The sequence below is a fragment of the Pongo pygmaeus genome, chromosome 2 (genome assembly GCF_028885625.2).
Source record: "Pongo pygmaeus isolate AG05252 chromosome 2, NHGRI_mPonPyg2-v2.0_pri, whole genome shotgun sequence".
Taxonomy (NCBI): domain Eukaryota; kingdom Metazoa; phylum Chordata; class Mammalia; order Primates; family Hominidae; genus Pongo; species Pongo pygmaeus.
Window position 1 is genome coordinate 55,534,485 of NC_085930.1, and position 18,240 is coordinate 55,552,724.

The window sequence follows — 18,240 nt, forward strand, 5'->3', positions numbered from 1 at the left end:
AACAAGTGAACTTCCTTGGGAGGTGAAGCACCTGTCAGGGCTATTGTAGATATGACTTTGGCATTGGGAGTGGAAGTTCTCCATGGAGTCTACCTTGACATCTGCTGCAACTCCAGTTCAGCATGCTATAGGCAAAATTTCTGTGATGCTACTGATCTCCTGCCATACCTCTCACTGAAGCCTCAAGGGCTACAACTCTTCACTAAGCCCACACAACATAGCTTTCTGTTACAATATTCCTTCTGTTCCACTGATTCCAAAGCCATTCCTATTACCAAAGGATAGGAAAAACTAGACTAGGGAGAGGATACGGCTGTCAAACAGAGCAGAGAGATGCAATCCAGGCTTCAGGTCAAGGAGAGCAGAGATGCAGTCAGGGTCTCTGGTTAAAGAGAGGCAGCTGCAATTAAGGCCCCAGTTGAAGAGACAGACTTGAGCATAACAAGCAGCTATTCTAATTGTCAAATAGAGCAAGCAACCAGGATTAAGCATAACACATCAGAGGGAAAGGCCTCTGGCAGAAATGAAATGATAAAAACCTAGCACTGAAAGAAAGACTCCGCTCTGAGAATATGTAGAAGCCAAGACAGAATTCTGCAATTAGTAATGACCCTGAACCAAGAAGCAGGTATTTCCAGCCCAGATGGTGTGAAAGAGGAGTGGCAACAAGGGACACATATCGGCAAATCTGGCCAGGCCTAATACAATTTTCCTAACAACACTGGTCAAGGGAAAGGACCCTGCATGCCAGCATCAGGCCCATTCTGTGTCCTTAAAAGAAAGACAGTGGCACACCACTAAAATTCCAATTTCCAACCTAAACATCCATTAACAGACGACAGAATGCATAAGTTATAGTGCACTGCAACAAAAAAATACTGAAGCATTGGTTAAAAAAATTAATTACCCAGTTGTACAGCCAGACCTTATATATCTTTTAAAAGCATGATTTGCACTTACTTAAAAAAAAAAAAAAAGAAAAAGTACCAGTTCAATCCATGAGTTTATACTGACAGTGACAGGATCAATGGATTCTACATAATGCCACCAGTGTCTGGGAACAAACAGAACCTGAAAACCAAACAAAGAATGGTTAGCACAAGAATAGGACGTTTCATTTTTATGTCAGAATCAGACCCTAATTGAGGCTGCTAGGAAAAAAAGGAATACAAATGAATTCACAATAATATTGCTGGAGAAAAGTGAAGTAAGAAAAAAAACCCCACAATCCTTTTTTCCTTTTATTCCTTTTTTATTGACAAGTTCACATGTTCTACAAAGGATACTGCCAGAATCTCTATTCTTTTTAATCCTGGGCCTTCTTTGTCTGCACCTAAATCTTAGTACATGATTCTGAGATTCTAATTTTTCCTCCTTTCCATCACAAAATAGTTGCATGCATTCTGAGAAAGGGCATAGGTAAAACACATAGGACATGGCTTCTGTTTTCTCACAGCTCAAAATCTAGCCAATGAGAAGATAAAGTATAGAAAGGTGGCATTATAGAAGTGGTAAATCAGATGACAACGGTGTTTGAGAATTTCAGAGGTGGGTGAAACAGGCATGAAGTAGGGAGGTCAGGGGCAACATGGATGGAGGAAGTGTGATTTGAACCTGGGCTAGGAGAGAATTTAGACACAGAAAGAATGAGAACATGCCGGGAAGGATAAGAGGTACAGGCGAGGGAGGTAGGACTACAGAAGATAGCAAGTAGGTCAGTCTTACTATCACAGAGGGAATAATGGGAGATAAGGTAGGGAAATTAGTTTAGGGACAGTGGACTTCAGAATAAGAACCTAGATTTTATCTGGTAGGCACTAGGAGTCATTGAGAAATTCTAAGTAGGGGGATAGTTAAAATAGTGGTATCGAGAGAGTCTGAGAAGGACAGGAGATACTTGCAAAGGTCCACTTATTAAATGTTAAGATATAAATAGGAAGGTATAATAAACAAAAGCAATGGGCAGAGTCAAGAAGGATGGCATCTATCCAGACTCGGTATGAGATTTCCTATTGAGAGCAGAGCAGATGGAAATGATGTGAAGCTTCTGGGCTTCACATTTAGGAAACTACTGGTATTTGCTATGAACAAGGCAGGACTGAGAAATAGATCCTTTCAGGAAAACTGGAAACTATAAAAGGCCACTTGATAGTCATTAGTAGGTTATGCATGTCCTATCAAAGTAAAGTTTCAGTAAAGTGGTGACAGAAAGAGCTGGGTTTGAGTGGATTAAAGAATGGATAGGATGTAAGGAAAACTGATACAATAGGCAAAACCAATCATTCAAATTTGGCTATTAAAGACAGAAGAGAAAATGAATTGGCAACCACTTCACACTCTCTGGAATGGCTGTAAAAATAATGATAAAAAAGTAAAACAAGTGCTGGGGAAGATGTGAAGAAACTGGAACCCTCATACAATGCTGGTGGGAATGTAAAATAGTACAGCTGCTATGGAAAATAGTTTGACAACTCCTCAAAAAGGTAAATAGAGGGTTACCATATAACCCAGCATTTCTACTCCTAGGTATACCCAAGAGTACTGAAAACATATGTACACACAAAACTTGTACATGAATGTTCAAAGCAGCATTACTTATAATAGCCAACAAAGCAGAAACAACCCAAATGTCCATCAACTGATGAATGGATAAACAAAATATTGTATATTCATACAATGGAATATTATTCAGCCATAAAAAAGAAATGAAGTGCTAGTAACATTCTACGATGTGGATGACCCTTGAATACATTATGCTTTGTGAAAGAAGTCAGACACAGAAGGCCCTGTATTATAATATTGCACTGTGTGAAATGTCCAGAATGGGCAAATCTAGAGATAGAAAAAGATTGGTTGTTGTCAGGGGCTGTGGGGAGAGGGGAATGCAGAGTGACTAACAGGTTGAGGCAACTCAGTCAAGTGAAATTGTTTGAGTTGATAGTACTTGAGTGAAGGAAGCAGGAAAAGAGCGAGTGAGACGGGTACAATGGATGGAAGACAGGCAAGGGAGAGGGATAATCGAGAGAATAAAGTCTCCTTAAGTGACTAAGAAAACCTTTCAAATTATTAATGAAATATCAGACAGCAAGTGCCAATGCTGAAAAGGAAATTTTCCTCACTGGGAAGCAGCACTATGCACAATACCTTTGGAAATGTTTCAGAGTTAGTAATTTATGAAAACAACATCCATTTTTGCTTAAAAGCAAACATTCTCAGTTCCTTCTGCCCATTGGCCCACACCTGGAGGCATTCCGACCTGTGTTTATGTGTCTGGGTTCAGTTCTATCATAATTGAACAGATACTAACTGTGATTAAGTGTTCCAGAGATGCTCAAGTACCCATGCCTTGAACATTTTCTCCTGACCTAAATGAAAATGACTCTGTAGACTGTCTTCCTCCAAAGTCCATTCTCCTCTTTACCAATAGGAGGAGCTGTGTTCCCTCTTGCCATTTCCTTTCCAGGACCTGTGAAGCAGAGGTGGATGTGTCTGAAGCCTACAACTGGGGAAGCTACCTTCCAACAGCAGAGCAGAGGAAAGGAGGCCATTCTCATTTGCACTGCGTGGGGAGGGGAAGCACACAGCATAAGGACTTGAGAGAGTTACAGCTGTGGTGTCCCCTGGCAGGTCATTAATGTTTTAAAGCCCTATTACCTGTCCTGGGCTCAGTGTAACCGTATGTCTTTGAGCTTTCTGGAACTGAGGAAAACGCTTTAAATCAGGATTGACAACATTGATTTTACTGAACACACTAGATTCTTCATAAGGGATTCTAGTTGGATAAAGGAAAGGAGTATCTTCAGGAGGAAAGAGATGCCATCGTTTCCTAATTAAAAAAAAAAAAAAAAAAAAAAAGATACAAGTTAGTACTCTGACCTTAAGACAAAACATGGAAGAAGGCAAAAGCTAAGTGTTCATTTTTACTCGTTTAAATTCAATCCCTAAGAGAATACAGGCACCATCAGTGGTCACCTGGCCATCTCTGACTCAGTGCTAGAATCCCTCTGCAGATACCAGGTGGAAGGTTGTGTAGCAACTAAGGGGCTGCCTCATGGATGTCTCAGGACACCCTGAGGCAGCCTCTTACATTGCTGGGACAGAATCTAGTTCGTAAGATCATTCTTTCTCATCTCAAATCAAAGTCTGCCTTCTCATAAATAGTTTTCATCCCTGACTCTACAGCTATTCACAATAACCCCCACCCTTTCAATATCTGTATTCTTATCTTATTCAGAGCAAACACTCATAGTTTCATCCACCAAATAGTTTCCAGACTTCTCCCTGTTTGGGTTATAAATTCCTTAAGTTAAACATTTGTTAAGTTAATCCATTAGGGAGTGGACATGCACAAATAATGCCACACAAATAAAGCAGTATAATGTGCTGGAATTTTCAAAAAGAAAACTGTAAAATGTTTGTCACTTAAAACAGTTTTGAAAATGGAGGTAATAAATTCTAACTCACAAAACACTAGACACACCTATGCTTTATGCCAATAGAGGGAAGACATCTGAGGCAAAAGCGAGGTAAGTATGAGAAAAAAATGAGACCCAGACATCTAGATGTCTAGATGGGGAGGCAAAGACAAAAGAGGGAAACACCTAGTTCTGAGAAAAGAAGCCCAAAGCCCTCTAGTGACCCCTTGCAGTTGTTAGAATGGAGCTATCAAGTCCTTTCAGAACCAAGAAACCGCGGCTGCTGTTTTCGAACTAAGAAGTATATGCTGAAGTCTTATTTTGCCTTGGAAATTTGAAGGTTTTATAGAAATAGTGAAATTCTTTACTCTTCAGTAAACATTTACATTCAAGCCATGTGTGGTGGCTCACTGCCAGTAACCTCAGCACTTTGGGAGGCCGAGGCAGAAGGAATGTTTGAGGCCAGGATAAAGACCAACCTCAGAGCCTGGGAAACATAGCAATACCTCATCCCCATAAAAAATTTTCTTAAAAAATTAGCCAGGTGTGATGGTGTGTGCCTGTAGTCGCAGCTACTCAGGAGGCTGAGGTGGGAGGATTGTTTGAGCCCAGGAGTTCGAGAAAGCAGTGAGCTATGATTGTGCCACTGCACTCCAGCTTGGGTGACAGAGCAAAACCTTGTATCTAAAAAAAAAAAAAATTCATTTTGGAGCTATAAGGCAGCCTATCAATTTACACAGCCATCAGCTTAAAAACAATTGAGGTTCAAAAGCTGTTTGCCTAATCTTAAAGCTTTAACTTAATTTAAGCTTTAAGAGCTGCTCCATTCCACTGTATGATTAGTTTGAAAGCAGTTTTCAGTATTAATATGCTTCGAATGTTAGAGTTGGAAGGGCTCTGAAGAGATCATCAGTCTAATTTCATTTCCAAAGTAGTGGCAGAAAGACTCAGAGCTTGCCCAGTGTCACTCACTGGGTTAGTGGTGGATTCAGAGCTAGGTCACAGATCTCCTGGCTTCTCCAGATCCCAGTTGCTTCCCCGGCACCACAGCAATATTTCCCAAAGGAATAGCCATAATGATAAACATCCCAACCAATCTGCTTTGTTTGGCTTAAAAAATGTAAAATGCATGAATCCTTCTATCAGAAAAGGTATTCAATCATCATGTGATCTCCTGCTTTAAAAACTTCTCACGGTTCTGGATGCTGAAAGAACAGAGAATAACAGTGTTTGCCTGGAAGTCAAGACCCTGGGGACTCAACCTACCTGCCTTTCCGGTCTACTCCCTCTGTCTCCAATGCACAACATATACTGGACAACTCAAGGGGTCCTCTCTACACCCCATGCTTTCTCAGGGTCCCTCTGCCCTTCCCATCTGGGTCTTTTGAGCACTTATCCATCCTTCAAGGCCCACCACAAATGGCAGCTCCTCTGTGAAATCTTCCCTGATCTTTCCAACAGGAACATGACCTCTTCTACTTTTTAGTCCCACAGCTCTGTGAAACCTTCCTCTAGAGCATGGGCATTCTGCCTTGTATCATGGATGTCTGTCGGCTTGCCTTGCACTCTGGCTATAAACTCCCACCGTAGAGAGGGTATCTTACTCCCTCACCTCTGTACCTACTGTAACACATGGTCCCTGTACAGAAGGATACTCAGTGGGTATTTACTAAAGCTATTTTATTATTCCAGAGTTATATAAGGCCAGAAAATGTCTTACTACAAAGTTAAAATAAAGTGATATTAACTTTATATCATAGAGAGAATTCAGGTATTTTTTGATGTTTTTCCAACTTGAATTTCTTTGGCTTGTTTCCAATTCAGAACACATGGACAGCAGCTACTTAAAATGTTGTCTCTCTTACCAAGTTTAAGGTTTCAGCCTCTTAACTCCACAAAGATAGAGACCACACTCATTTGATTGACTCTTGCATCCACAGTGTGTAGCTATGTACCTGACACATTCTATGCCCTTTAATAAAGATGGAATGCATCAGAGAGTGGACTAACTTCTACCATTCTGTAATTCTCAGAGTTCTTCACATGTGAAATGTATCCACAGACATACTGACTGTTTCTCCTGAATCTACTCATAATCCTTTTCACATCTAATAGGTCTGAGAACTTGCACATGACCTTTTCTGTTTTACTCTCTGTGCTGCCCTGTAAATGTCCCACATGACCAGGAGAAAAGACTGGGGCATCATTAATTAGGGGGAAATAAGGCTGCACATACATCTGAGTACATCCTCCAAATGGCACAAACACTTAGGACTCTCATAGAACTCCAGAAACCAGGTATATCAAAAGCACTGCCTATCCCTCGCATCTTCTAGAGTCCACAGATAGATGGAGACGAAAACTGACCTAAGGTAACAATACACTGTATTGTGTCAGGTAGGCACAAACTAAAATTTAGAGTTGAAAGGGTCCAGTATTTTTCAAACCAGGATCGCTGGCATCCCTTGGAGGGGAGCTTGAGGGCAACAGTGAAGCCTCTTCCTTTCAACAAACTGCTCTGCTCTTATTTATTTAGATTTGGAGAAAGCATGTTCCCATTTTTAAATAAAAGTTTGAAAACTACAAACTGTCATGTAAAAAAGAAAAGCTAAGCATAGGCTGGGCATAGTGGCTCACACCAGGACTCTGAGAGGCCAAGGCAGGAGGATGGCTTGAGGCCAGGAATTCGAGACTATCTTGGGCAACATAGAAAGATTCCATTTCTAAATAAAAAGTTTTTTAAATTAGCTGGGCATACTGGCATACACCTGTAGTCCTAGATACTTGAGAGGCTGAGGCAGGAGGATGGCTTGAGGTCCAGGAGCTATGATCATGTCACTGCACTCCATCCTGGGCAACAGAGCAAGACTGTCTCAAATGTCTCTAATTCACAAAAAAAAAAAAAAAAAAAAAATACCAAGCAGAAAGCTGTCTAGCTGACCTGGGAGTGGAATCCCAGAGTTCTAGAATCAACTCTCTGAAGACAGTCCTGATCATGACAAGGCACGCACCTGTAAACCACCATTTTAACTGTTCTCATTTCACAGAGGAGAAACCAAAACCAGAGGTTAAGAGGTCTGCCCTAATCATGAGGCAGGCTGACAGGATGGGGCTGGGACTACACCTTGGGGTATTGCCCTATTCTCTCTGCCACCCCTAATGCATGCATACACACGTGCGTTCCACACACACACACACACACACATACACACATTACCTTCCTTGTACCTGGAATACCAAGTTACAACCATAGGAGTCCAGATGACAGGGTGTGTGGGCTCCCAATGAGCCAATCCACAATGTACTTTCCTGTCCATTTCTTCCAGGAAACCCGAAGTCAGACCATTTCACATCCTGTTTTGAAATAAAGTTGCAATCCATCAAGAACTAACCAACTTCTCTGTATGGTAATGCTGCCCATTTTCACTTGCACATCTGTTATTTGGCAGTTGGAATATTCTATTATGGAAAATGCTACAGATGGAAGAGGTTAGGTTTCCAGGGCAGTTCAAGAAGTCTTTTTAGCCAATAACATATTTGAATAACCACACTAATAGTAATCATTCAACAAATATTCACTGACTACTTACAACATGCCAGGCACTGTTCTGGAAGCTTGTAATCAATCAATGAACAAAAGAGACAAAATGCCCACTCGGATGAAGCTTACATTTTAGAGTTGGAAACAGGCAATAAACAGACAGGATTATGCTGATATTTAGGGAAAGCATGTTTTGGGCAGTTAGAACAGTGAATGCAGCGGAAATGGCATTATTTCAAATATCTCTGAGACACAACCGAAGAAGTCAGAAAGCCGTATTTCCTCTAAGCAGTGCAGATATTTGTGTATATACGCAACTTACTAACTTTGTGTACTTCAATGACTACATAAATGAAGCCTTCTCCTACATTAGTGGGGTTACTTAAAACTATCAATGCTGGAGCCTTAGCTCATACCTACCAGATCAGTCTTCAGGTGAGGATGTCAAAATATATCTTTTGAAATATACATCCATGGATGGCTTTCAATATACTCCCCAAAGTCATGAACTTCTTAAGTGCAATGATCTTTAGAACAGAGACAGCACAGTGCTCTGGACTTAAGACTCTCCATATGCCTGGTTCTGTGGGCAAATCCTACCCAAGTCAACTACTGGGAAAAGCCTATACTTTTAGAAGCCGATGGCGCATTTGCAGCACAGAAAAATAGGGTCACACATAAGCCCAAATCCATGTGATTAAACAGATTTATAAGCTAGAAAAGAAAAAGAACATACTAGTGAACCAGGCATGATGGTTCTGCCTTATTTTTATTTTAATCATGAAGTTTTCCTTTCGGTTTTAAAAATAAAAGCAAAAAAAAAAAAAAACCACCCCACTTCTATGTGCAGAACATCATTCTCAATGCTGACACTCTTTTTATCAGTAACTGCAGTCTAAATTTTCTATTTTTAGAGGGAAAACATTAGCAGCTGTATTCAAAGAGAAAGGATTTTAAAGAGAAATTTAATGGATGGTTTTGAGGAAGACTAGAAAGAGCATTTTTTTTTTCATTTTTGTTTTGAGTGATGAAAATGGCTGAATACGTGCACATAATTAATGTCTGTCATAGAAGGGGGAATTTTTGCAAGGTCAGCACCACTGTAAATGCACATGGCTCACATGTGGCAGTTCCAGTGGGTGGCAAAAATCCTGTTCTCTCTGCATGTAGCCTATAAGCTCCATACTGGGCGCTTACCCCTGTTTTCTCAATGCCTAATTTAGTAACTGGCTCAGGGTTAGAGCTTGGAACACACTGGCTGCTTGGGAGGGAAAGAAGAATCTGTTGACTTATGATGGTTAAAATAGTTCAGGCCAATGACATTTTTGAGTATCTACCATATACCTGGTATGATGCTGGGTGTTGGGGATACAAAAATTAATATAACACAGGCCAACCCTTCAAATCTAACAATGAGTGATAATCCCATAAACAGAGCCTTTCAATATGATGTAACAAGTGCTCTGACACAAATATGCAGGGAATGCTTTAAGATCACAGCAGGAGGGCCCTGCACCCAGCCAGGGAGCTTAGGGGAGGCTTCCAATTAACCTGGTCCTTGTTGAACAGTTTACCACACCTCAGTCTGAAGAATTTAACTAAAGGTAGCTGAAAGCCATTCAGTATAAAAAGGAAAAAAGAGAGACTTGCCTTAGCTAAGAAGACAGAGGTCATGTGATTCTTAATCTTATAGATACATCCCTTCAGGAATCTAATGAATACCAAAGCCACTTCTCCTCAGAAAAAAGCACACATGAAATTTCATATATACGTTCAAAGAGGTGACAGACCAACCCTACATGAAAAACCCTGTTCTAGAGCCCTGCTTTGGAAAGAATCACTGAAGGAAGATTTTTCTACAGGGTGAGGTTACTGTATGAGAAACTGAGGAGAGGCTTCCCTGGCCTCTTGTCTAACAGCAATAATGACTTAAAAAGCAAAACTGTCAGCCAGGTGCGGTGGCTCATGCCTGTAATCCCAGCACTCTGGGAGGCTGAGGTGGGAGGACTGCCTGGGTCCAGGAGTTCAAGACCAGCGTGGGCAATGTTTGGTGAGGCTCTGTCTCTACAAAAAGCTTTTTTTTTTTTTTAACAAATTGGCTGGGTGTGGTGGCATGCACCTGTGGTCCCAGCTACTTGGGAGGCTGAGGAGGGAGGATCACTTGAGCTTGGGAGGTCAAGGCTTCAGTGAGCTATGTTTGCACCACAGCACTCCAGCCTGAGTGCCTGAGTGACAGAGCAAGACCTTGTCTCAAAAAAAAAAAAAAAAAAAAAAGCAAAATTGTCAGTGTAAAAATAGACAGCATTGAGAGTTGGGATTCTCTTCCCAATTAAGTTCAGCTACTTATGGGTAGTCAAATGTCTGAAGTCAATGTGGGCCCAGGAATCTGTCTTGAGTCTTGCTAGAAACAGGAGGCCCTGTTTGGGTGCTACATCTGTAAAACCAAAAAGGGTGATCAGTGGGGTGATCTGTCCTGGAGTCTACTCATACATACTTCAAGAGTTGGAAAAGTCTTTAAAAATCATCTATTCTCAGCAAGTTCTATTCTACACCATCCCTGAAAAGAGCGACAAGTAGCTAGCTAGTTGACCACTTACTACAAAATCAGTATCTACTTCCTGGTAGCTTACAGAGGAGGGTCCTAGATCTGCTTTCTATAACTAAAGAGAACAAGTTTATTTCCTGCCAAAAATTGCTATTTTTATCAGGAAAAACTGTCTAACTTCTCCTTTATCTTTTTTTTTTTTCACCTAGACGCAGCAGCATTAACTTTTCCTTCCAATTGCTCTTCTCTCAATTTCCTTTACTTTGTCAACAGCCCTAAAGCCTGGCTCCCAAACTGAACCCCAGACACAGTCTATACAGAACCCGTATCCATGGAATTGTAACATTCCATGACCCACACATCACACCATTAATGCACTGTCAGACGGCACTTATCTTTTTAAGCAACTAAATTATACCAAGGCTAATATTGGGCCTCCCTGTCTCTTACTTGCAGACTGTTGCTTAGCACATCTCTTCAGCCTTGACTTATAGTCAAGGACTAGCCTAATATTTTCTAATTTTCCTTGTGATTTACTATTTGACTTATGGATTATTTAGAAGTGTAATGTTTTCAGATATTTGGGGATTTTTCAGCTATCTTTTTGTCATGAATTTTTAATTTAATTCTGTTGTGGTGAGAGAACATACTTTGCATAATTTAAATCCTTTTAAATTATTGAAACTTGTTTTATGGCCCAGAATATAATCAATCTTGATAAAGATTCCATGTGTACTTGGAAATAGTGTTTTCTGTTGTTGGGTGGAGTGTTTTATAAATGTCAATTAAATCAAGTTGATTGTTCAAGTCTCCTGTATCCTTACTGATTTTCTGTATATTTGTTTCACCCATTATAGAGACAGAGGTATTAAAATCCCCCTACTATAGTTGTGTATTTGTGTTTTTCTCATTTTAGGCTGGTCAATTTTGTTCATGTATTTTGAAACTGTTATTGGGTTCATACACATCTGGGATTATTATGTCCGCTTGGTGAACTGACCTTTTATTGTGATGAAATGGCCCTCTCTACCTTGGGTTTCCTTGTTCTGATGTTAACTATGTCTGTCTCCTCCTTTGATTAGTGCTAGCATGAAAAAGGAGTACTTACTATATTATTCCATTTTCATGAAATTCTAAAACTGCCAAACTAACCTGCAGTGACAGAAAGTAGATCAGTGGTGTCTGAGAATGAGGGTGTAGGGAGAGACAGGTTAGGAAGGGACACTGGGAACCTTTTGGACATGATCAAAATGTTTGTCATCTTGAATGTGGTAACGGTTTCTTGGGTGTAGGTATATGTAAAACTTAATCAAACTGTTCACGTTAAATATATGCTGTTTATTATATATCAGTTATACCCCAATAAAGCTGTGTTTTTTTTTTAATACAATGCTATTAGTACACTTTGGTCCCACTGTCTCGACACTAGCAGTTTTGTTCACCATTGCATTTGTACCATCAGTGCAAATGTCAACACCGTGAAATAAGCAAATATCATCTTAGAAGTATTATGAAAATAATTTTGATCTCAAAGATCCTCTGAAAGGGTGTCAGGGACCCCCAGGGGTCTATGGGCCACTCTGGTTTACAACATCACAACTGTAATTACTCTATTTTTTTCTGTTCTGACTCCTCCTCTAAGTAATTCTAAAACAGTTTATTATGAAATACATTTTAAATCATACTCCAGATTAAAATTAAAATACTTTAATCATGTTCACAAACATTTTATAAGTTAAAATTATATAAGGACAACATTTAAGACCTCCCCAAGTATGGCTGATGCCACCTGTCTGCTCCACGCAAGGCCCTGTCCAGTCTCCCCACTGACCTATGTTCTCTCTTCCCTTCTGGCCTCTGCTCATGCCCCTTTCAATTTCTGCCTGTTAAAGTTCTATGTTTTAGGGCCTGGCTCAGGTTCAGCCTTGGCTATGAAGCCTTCTCAACTGCTTGTCTCCATATCCATCTGTCCCTTGCCTGCCTTCCTATATGTTTTATTTGGATTACTATTTAAATGGTAAGTGACACAGAACGTTTGTGTACTGTTCCTTTAACAATATTGTAAGCTCTTTGGGCAATGTTTTATAATTTTTTATTCCTGCAAACTGCTAACATAGTGCTGAATACATAATAGGTATTTGAATGATTATATAAGTGGATTTTTTCCTACTCTTACTATTTCTTGTTTTGATATTTCTCTGGTCTTTAGGACCGCTCAGAGAATGTTTTGACTTAAACCCCTAGCTTCACCTTTGTCAAATTTTCTGTGGCTTCTAGTTAATCAGTGTAGCATTTGTCAGCCTTGGTAAGAAATTCTTAATCTCTCTGGCCCTCTACTAGTTTTGTAAGTTTTTACTTATAGCCTCTACTTGAAGTTTCCTCTTATTAACTCTTTTCTTCCACAAATTAAATTCATCCATGAAAAATATATACATTGATAAATATACTAATATGATTGGAAAATATCCTGTAGCCTCGAGATGGCCTAAAAGTATGATTTTGACACTTAACTGACTTTTGTGTATAGCAAATAAAATTAATCTTATTATTTTTTAGTTATATATCATATCATTGACTAAATAAAGCATTTGTTTTGAACATTTTGTTCTCTACTTTCCTAGAAAGGTAGGGAATTTGTGACAGTACAAAACAAAATTTCTTGCTCTCAGACTCATTAGGTAAGAATGACAGGTTTTACCTTTTGCAATTATCAGTATCATCATAATTGAAGTTATTAAGAATCAACATGTAACAAAAGGGATTTTGCCCCAAGGATGCTTCTCAGGTAGATTCCATTTGATGTTGTGATTTGAATTGGCTACTGAAGGTCAGGAGCCTTGTTAAGTCACCGGGACACAGAATCCCAAAATACAGTAGATGGAAGATTAGTTGTAACATGTCTTGGACTTTAAAACATAGCTATGAGAGCATGTTGAAATTGAGGCAGGTGATTTGGTAATGAATAATGGCGTCTGATGGCCAGTGATGCTTTCTGATGAGACAAGTTGGAATGTAAGAATTAAGGTGTTTATCAAGCCTATCGGTGGGTAGAGAGTTAATTACCTCTTTTCTGTTTATGTACCTAAGGTAATTTTTCTAAGGAAAAAGAGACTCAGACAATTGCTAATGTATAATGTCCATTTAAGGGGCTGTTTGAAATTTGGATTGAAATATCTATCCTTCGTAAGTTTTGGATAGTAATTATAGTTAATTATATTATTTTAAAAGTTGCAATTTTGGCTGGGCATGATAGCTCATGCCTGCAATCCCAGCACTTTGGGAGGCTGAGGCAGGCGGATCACTTGAGTTCAGGAGTTCCAGGCCAGCCTGGCCAACATGGTGAAACCCTATTTCTACTAAAAATCCAAAATTTAGCCAGGCGTGGTGGTGCACGCCTGTAATCCCAGCTACTCAGGAGGCTGAGGCAGGAGAATTGCTTGAACCTAGGAGGCAGAGGTTGCAGTGAGCCGAGATCATGTGACTGCACTCCAGCCTGGGTGACAGGGTCAGACTCTGTCTCAAAAAAAAGAAAAAGAAAAAGAAAAAAAAAGAAATACATGAGCCTGAAAGCTTCCTAATACTATTTTTCTGATAAGAACAGTGGTATTAACAAATGTGACTTTTTGAATAATGAAATATATCAAGTATACTGAAAATGTGTCAACATTTGGAAGATCTACTAATTCAGTAAGCCAATATTTTCCAAATGGTCCATGAATAACATTACATAAGATCCATTCTGTGCAAGACAGACCAATGGATTTTATTATAAGAGTACAGAGTTCATTCATTATAGGTTCAGATTTTATATTACAACTAATGAACCTTTAAGAAACTACCCCTCATCAAGTTTGGTGTGGTATAAAAAAATCCACAGTTATCTGAAAAGGCTGTTATTAATAAATACTCCTCCCTTTTTCAGTTTCATATGTGTGTGAGGCAAAATTTTCTTCACATACTTTAAACAAACCAACAAATTGCAACAGCTTGAATGGAGAAGCAGAGAATCCAGCTGTCTTCTTACAGCCAGACATCAAGGAGACATGCCAAAATGTACAACAATCCATCCCTCTAATGACATTAAACATTTTTCAATATAGTTTTCTTAAAAATATTATTATGTTAACATATAGTGGGTTCTGTCATTTTAAATAAATTAATAAACATTTTTAAAATGTACCCATTTTAATGTTTAACTACCCACCATTTTATGACAGATATAAGAAAGCCTGAAACAGCAAGTAATAAGACTTGGTGGCTGAATGAATTAAACCAACACAGGTACCTGTGATGTAAGAAGACTTGGTGCCCAGAAAATTTTGAGACAAAAGATGATATAATCTTAATGGACTTGGTTATTCATAGCAGAATTAATTGCCATAATATTAGCTGACAGAAAACTCATTCAACTCAAAATATCAGATTTTAGAAGGGCTCAGTTAGAATTCCAGCACATTGCCAAAAGGCTGCCCTTTATATCCGCACTTAATGGACAGGTCACATACTGGCACAGTGCTGCCTTCCCTGGGATGGGACAGAACTACTAATGTGGTCAGATCAAAGACTCATCCAAGGCAGAGTGAGACTACACTCAGGACAGAGAGTCCCAACAGGACTGAATGTATGCACACCCTCTGTAGGCACAGTAGTAATTAAAGCTCTGTAGTAGTTAAAGCTCTGAAGGCAGACTATTTGGGCTACCCCTTCCTAGTTGTATAATCTTAGAAAAGGTTTAGAAACCTCCTTCTTAGAAACCAACTAGGAAGGGTTACCCCTTCCTAGTTGTATAATCTTAGAAAAGGCTTAGAAACCTCTTTGGGTCTCATTTTTCTTAAAATGGGGATAATTATTAAATCATAGAGTTACTTTGAGGATTATAAGTGTAAAACATTAGAAAAATTCCCCCAAAAAGTAAGTACTTGATCAATGTTACTATTAAGCAATATTTTACCTGAAATATGGAGTAAAGTACTAGTCTAATTTACAGAGTGGTGGGGGGTGGGTATGAGAAACATAACAAAACACTTTTAAAGTTAACTATGAAAGCTGTAAGTTCCATAATTAAAGAACCATAAAGTGATCACAATTAAGGTTGTAAGAAAAAACATCTACCTTAAAATTATCATTTAAAAATGAGCAAAAAGTAGATTTGGTATTGACTTTGAATTCAGAGTCATTTACTGAATGTTTTTAAAACCTATGCATTTCTTTCATGGGTATGAGAATGAAAATACATTCTCAACTAACAACTATGACAGGCCGGGCACAGTGGCTCACGCCTGTAATCCCAGCACTTTGGGAGGCCGAGGCTGGTGGATCACTTAAAGTCGGGAATTTGAGACCATCCTGGCCAACATGGTGAAACCCTGTCTCTACAAAACAATACAAAAATTAGCTGGGCATGGTGGCAGGCACCTGTAATCCCAGCTACTGGGGTCAGGGGGCCGGCGGTGGCTGTGGCAGGAGAATTGCTTGAACCCGGGAGGCAGAGGTTGCAGGGAGTCAAAATTGCGCCACTGCATTCCAGCCTGGGTGACAAAGTGAGACTCTATCTCAAAACAACAATGACAACAACAACAAAAAAAACAACTATGGGGCAAGGTGACACATTTTTCCTTTTTTTTTAAATAAAAAAGCAAAATTAAGCCAGGCGCAGTGGCACTTTCCTATACTCCCAGCAACTCGGGAGGCTGAGATGGGAGGATCTATTATAATAACTATGTTAATATCAGCATTTACATCTTGACTCAACATAAAAAAGAAAAATATACACTGAATGGAAAATTACTGACGAGCCAAAGAACTATCAGCCTATATGAAAGCCAAGTCCAGAGAGTGGGTGGTGGCAGAGAGAAGAAGGGGTGAACAGTCTGCAGGGATGGTGAAATACTTCTCTCCACAAAGAAGGGGCAGCAAGAAGGACTTTGGAGCCTTGGCCTGAGTCGGGGCAAGGCAGAGTCCTCCAAACAGCCTCCAGGATGGCTTCCATTCCTACCCCACACCTAAGACACATGGAAACAAGAGCAGAGAGTTTGCAAAATTATCTACAAAATAAACTGCCAGTTAAGGTAGAAAACACTTAAAAGAGGATACGGCAGTCTGGAAACTCTGTTGTCAGTTATGTCAACATATGGCAAAGAACTTCCATAATTTTACTTCTGCAAGTCACTCCCACACTTCTACAGGGCTTCCACTACCAAATACTGGGAGCCAAGTGTTCTCTGCCTCAGGCCATGAACTGCCAGAGAAAACAGCTGTCTAAAACCCCTAGAGCAGCAGCCTGGTCACAGCCCAAGGAATGCTCCTTCACAGAATCAGCTTTATGCTTTCATCTGCCTCACTGATGGGACAAGAACTTATATGGAGGTCAGGAGGCAATGAAGTTTTATACACAATCTATGCTTCTAACATATTCCAAACCGACTCAAGCACTGTTTAAAAGCAAAGGAGGGTGTGTAGGAAGTTTGGGAGCAGGAAAACAAGGAAGCCTGCTCATCTGTGTGAGCCAAATGGTACACTTCTCTTCAGCAAATCTTTTGGTTTGAGTGGGTGAAATATCCAAGACTCATGGCAATTACTTATGAGAGAAAAAGGTAGAGAAGGTGCCAGGGAGATTCTAATCTGTGATCTTTTCTCAAAAACAAATTCCTACCAAGATTAGAAGGAAGGTCTGACTTACCTGGAAAAGATCTGTCTTGTCTTCAAATAGACTGACAAAATATTTATAGTCAGCATAAGCCCAGAACTTGGAATGGTCATAATCTCTAAATGGTCCAGAAATACTAGACTGGTCACAGTTCCAGGTCAGAAACTCTTCGAGTGTAGCTTCTACGTAATTACATGTAGTTTCAAACTGAGGAACTGCAATGTAAGAGAATGCAACTTTAAATGTTTAATGAACACATTTCCTAATTATTGTTTTTTTAAAAAATAAAGATAATTTCAACCAAAAAATTAACTTTGAAGACTAATTAAAAATTCGTTTTGAGCCAGGTGTGGTGGTGCATGCCTGTAATCCTGGTTTCTCTGGAGGTTGAGGCAGGAAGATGGCTTGAGCTCAGGAATTGAGACCAGTCTGTGCAACAGAGCAAAACCCCATCTCCAAAAAAAATTAATTAAAAAATTTAAAAATTAATTTGTACTTGTTATATAATGAGTGCCATTTACAAAATTCACAATACTCAGGATTAAACATAAAAGTATAAAGCACAGTTTTAACCTTAAGATTAAAGACTACCCTATGAGTAGATTTAATAATCCAAACTTGAGGATTTAGTAAATAAAAACTTGAGGCACCATACAGTTAAATGCAACATTTTATGCTGCTGACACTTGGAAAAGGCAAAGACCACTAGAGATGAGGGTTGATCAGGAAAGCTTCAATAAAAGATGTATTATCTGTCCACAGTGGCTTGTTATTATGGGTATGACTCCAACGAGTCAATATTGGAGTCTTGGATTGACACAAAAACCGTTCTAAAAGAATGATGAAATTAATTTTATTTTTGCAACTTAAATGAACATAGAAAGTTAATATTTAAGAAATCTGATTATGACTTCCTTTACAAAACATGAAATCCTTTCAAGATGTGATGTAGATCAGTTAGCACAGTGCTTGACACAGCTGATTTCAATAAATGTTCACCACTTTTTTTTTATTTTTTGTTTTTGTTTTGAGACAGGGTCTTGCTCATCATACAGGCTGGAGTGCAGTGGTGCAGTCTCGGCTCACTGCAACT

General features: G+C 39.4%; 1 protein-coding gene across 4 annotated transcripts in view; it reads right to left on the reverse strand.

Annotated features, from left to right (window-relative positions):
* HSPBAP1 (HSPB1 associated protein 1) overlaps positions 1 to 18,240 on the reverse strand; it is a 50,119-nt gene that overhangs the window by 10,029 nt on the left and 21,850 nt on the right. For 2 of the 4 annotated variants that reach the window (XM_054481276.2, XM_063662608.1), the window contains 4 exons: positions 17,181 to 17,362; positions 7,633 to 7,769; positions 3,655 to 3,826; positions 988 to 1,071 (listed from right to left, as the gene is read on the reverse strand). In XM_054481276.2, coding sequence (XP_054337251.1) covers positions 988 to 1,071; positions 3,655 to 3,826; positions 7,633 to 7,769; positions 17,181 to 17,362 — 575 coding nt within the window. The remainder of the gene's footprint in view (positions 1 to 987; positions 1,072 to 3,654; positions 3,827 to 7,632; positions 7,770 to 17,180; positions 17,363 to 18,240) is intronic. The other 2 variants (XM_063662607.1, XM_054481281.2) reach the window with 2 other exon arrangements.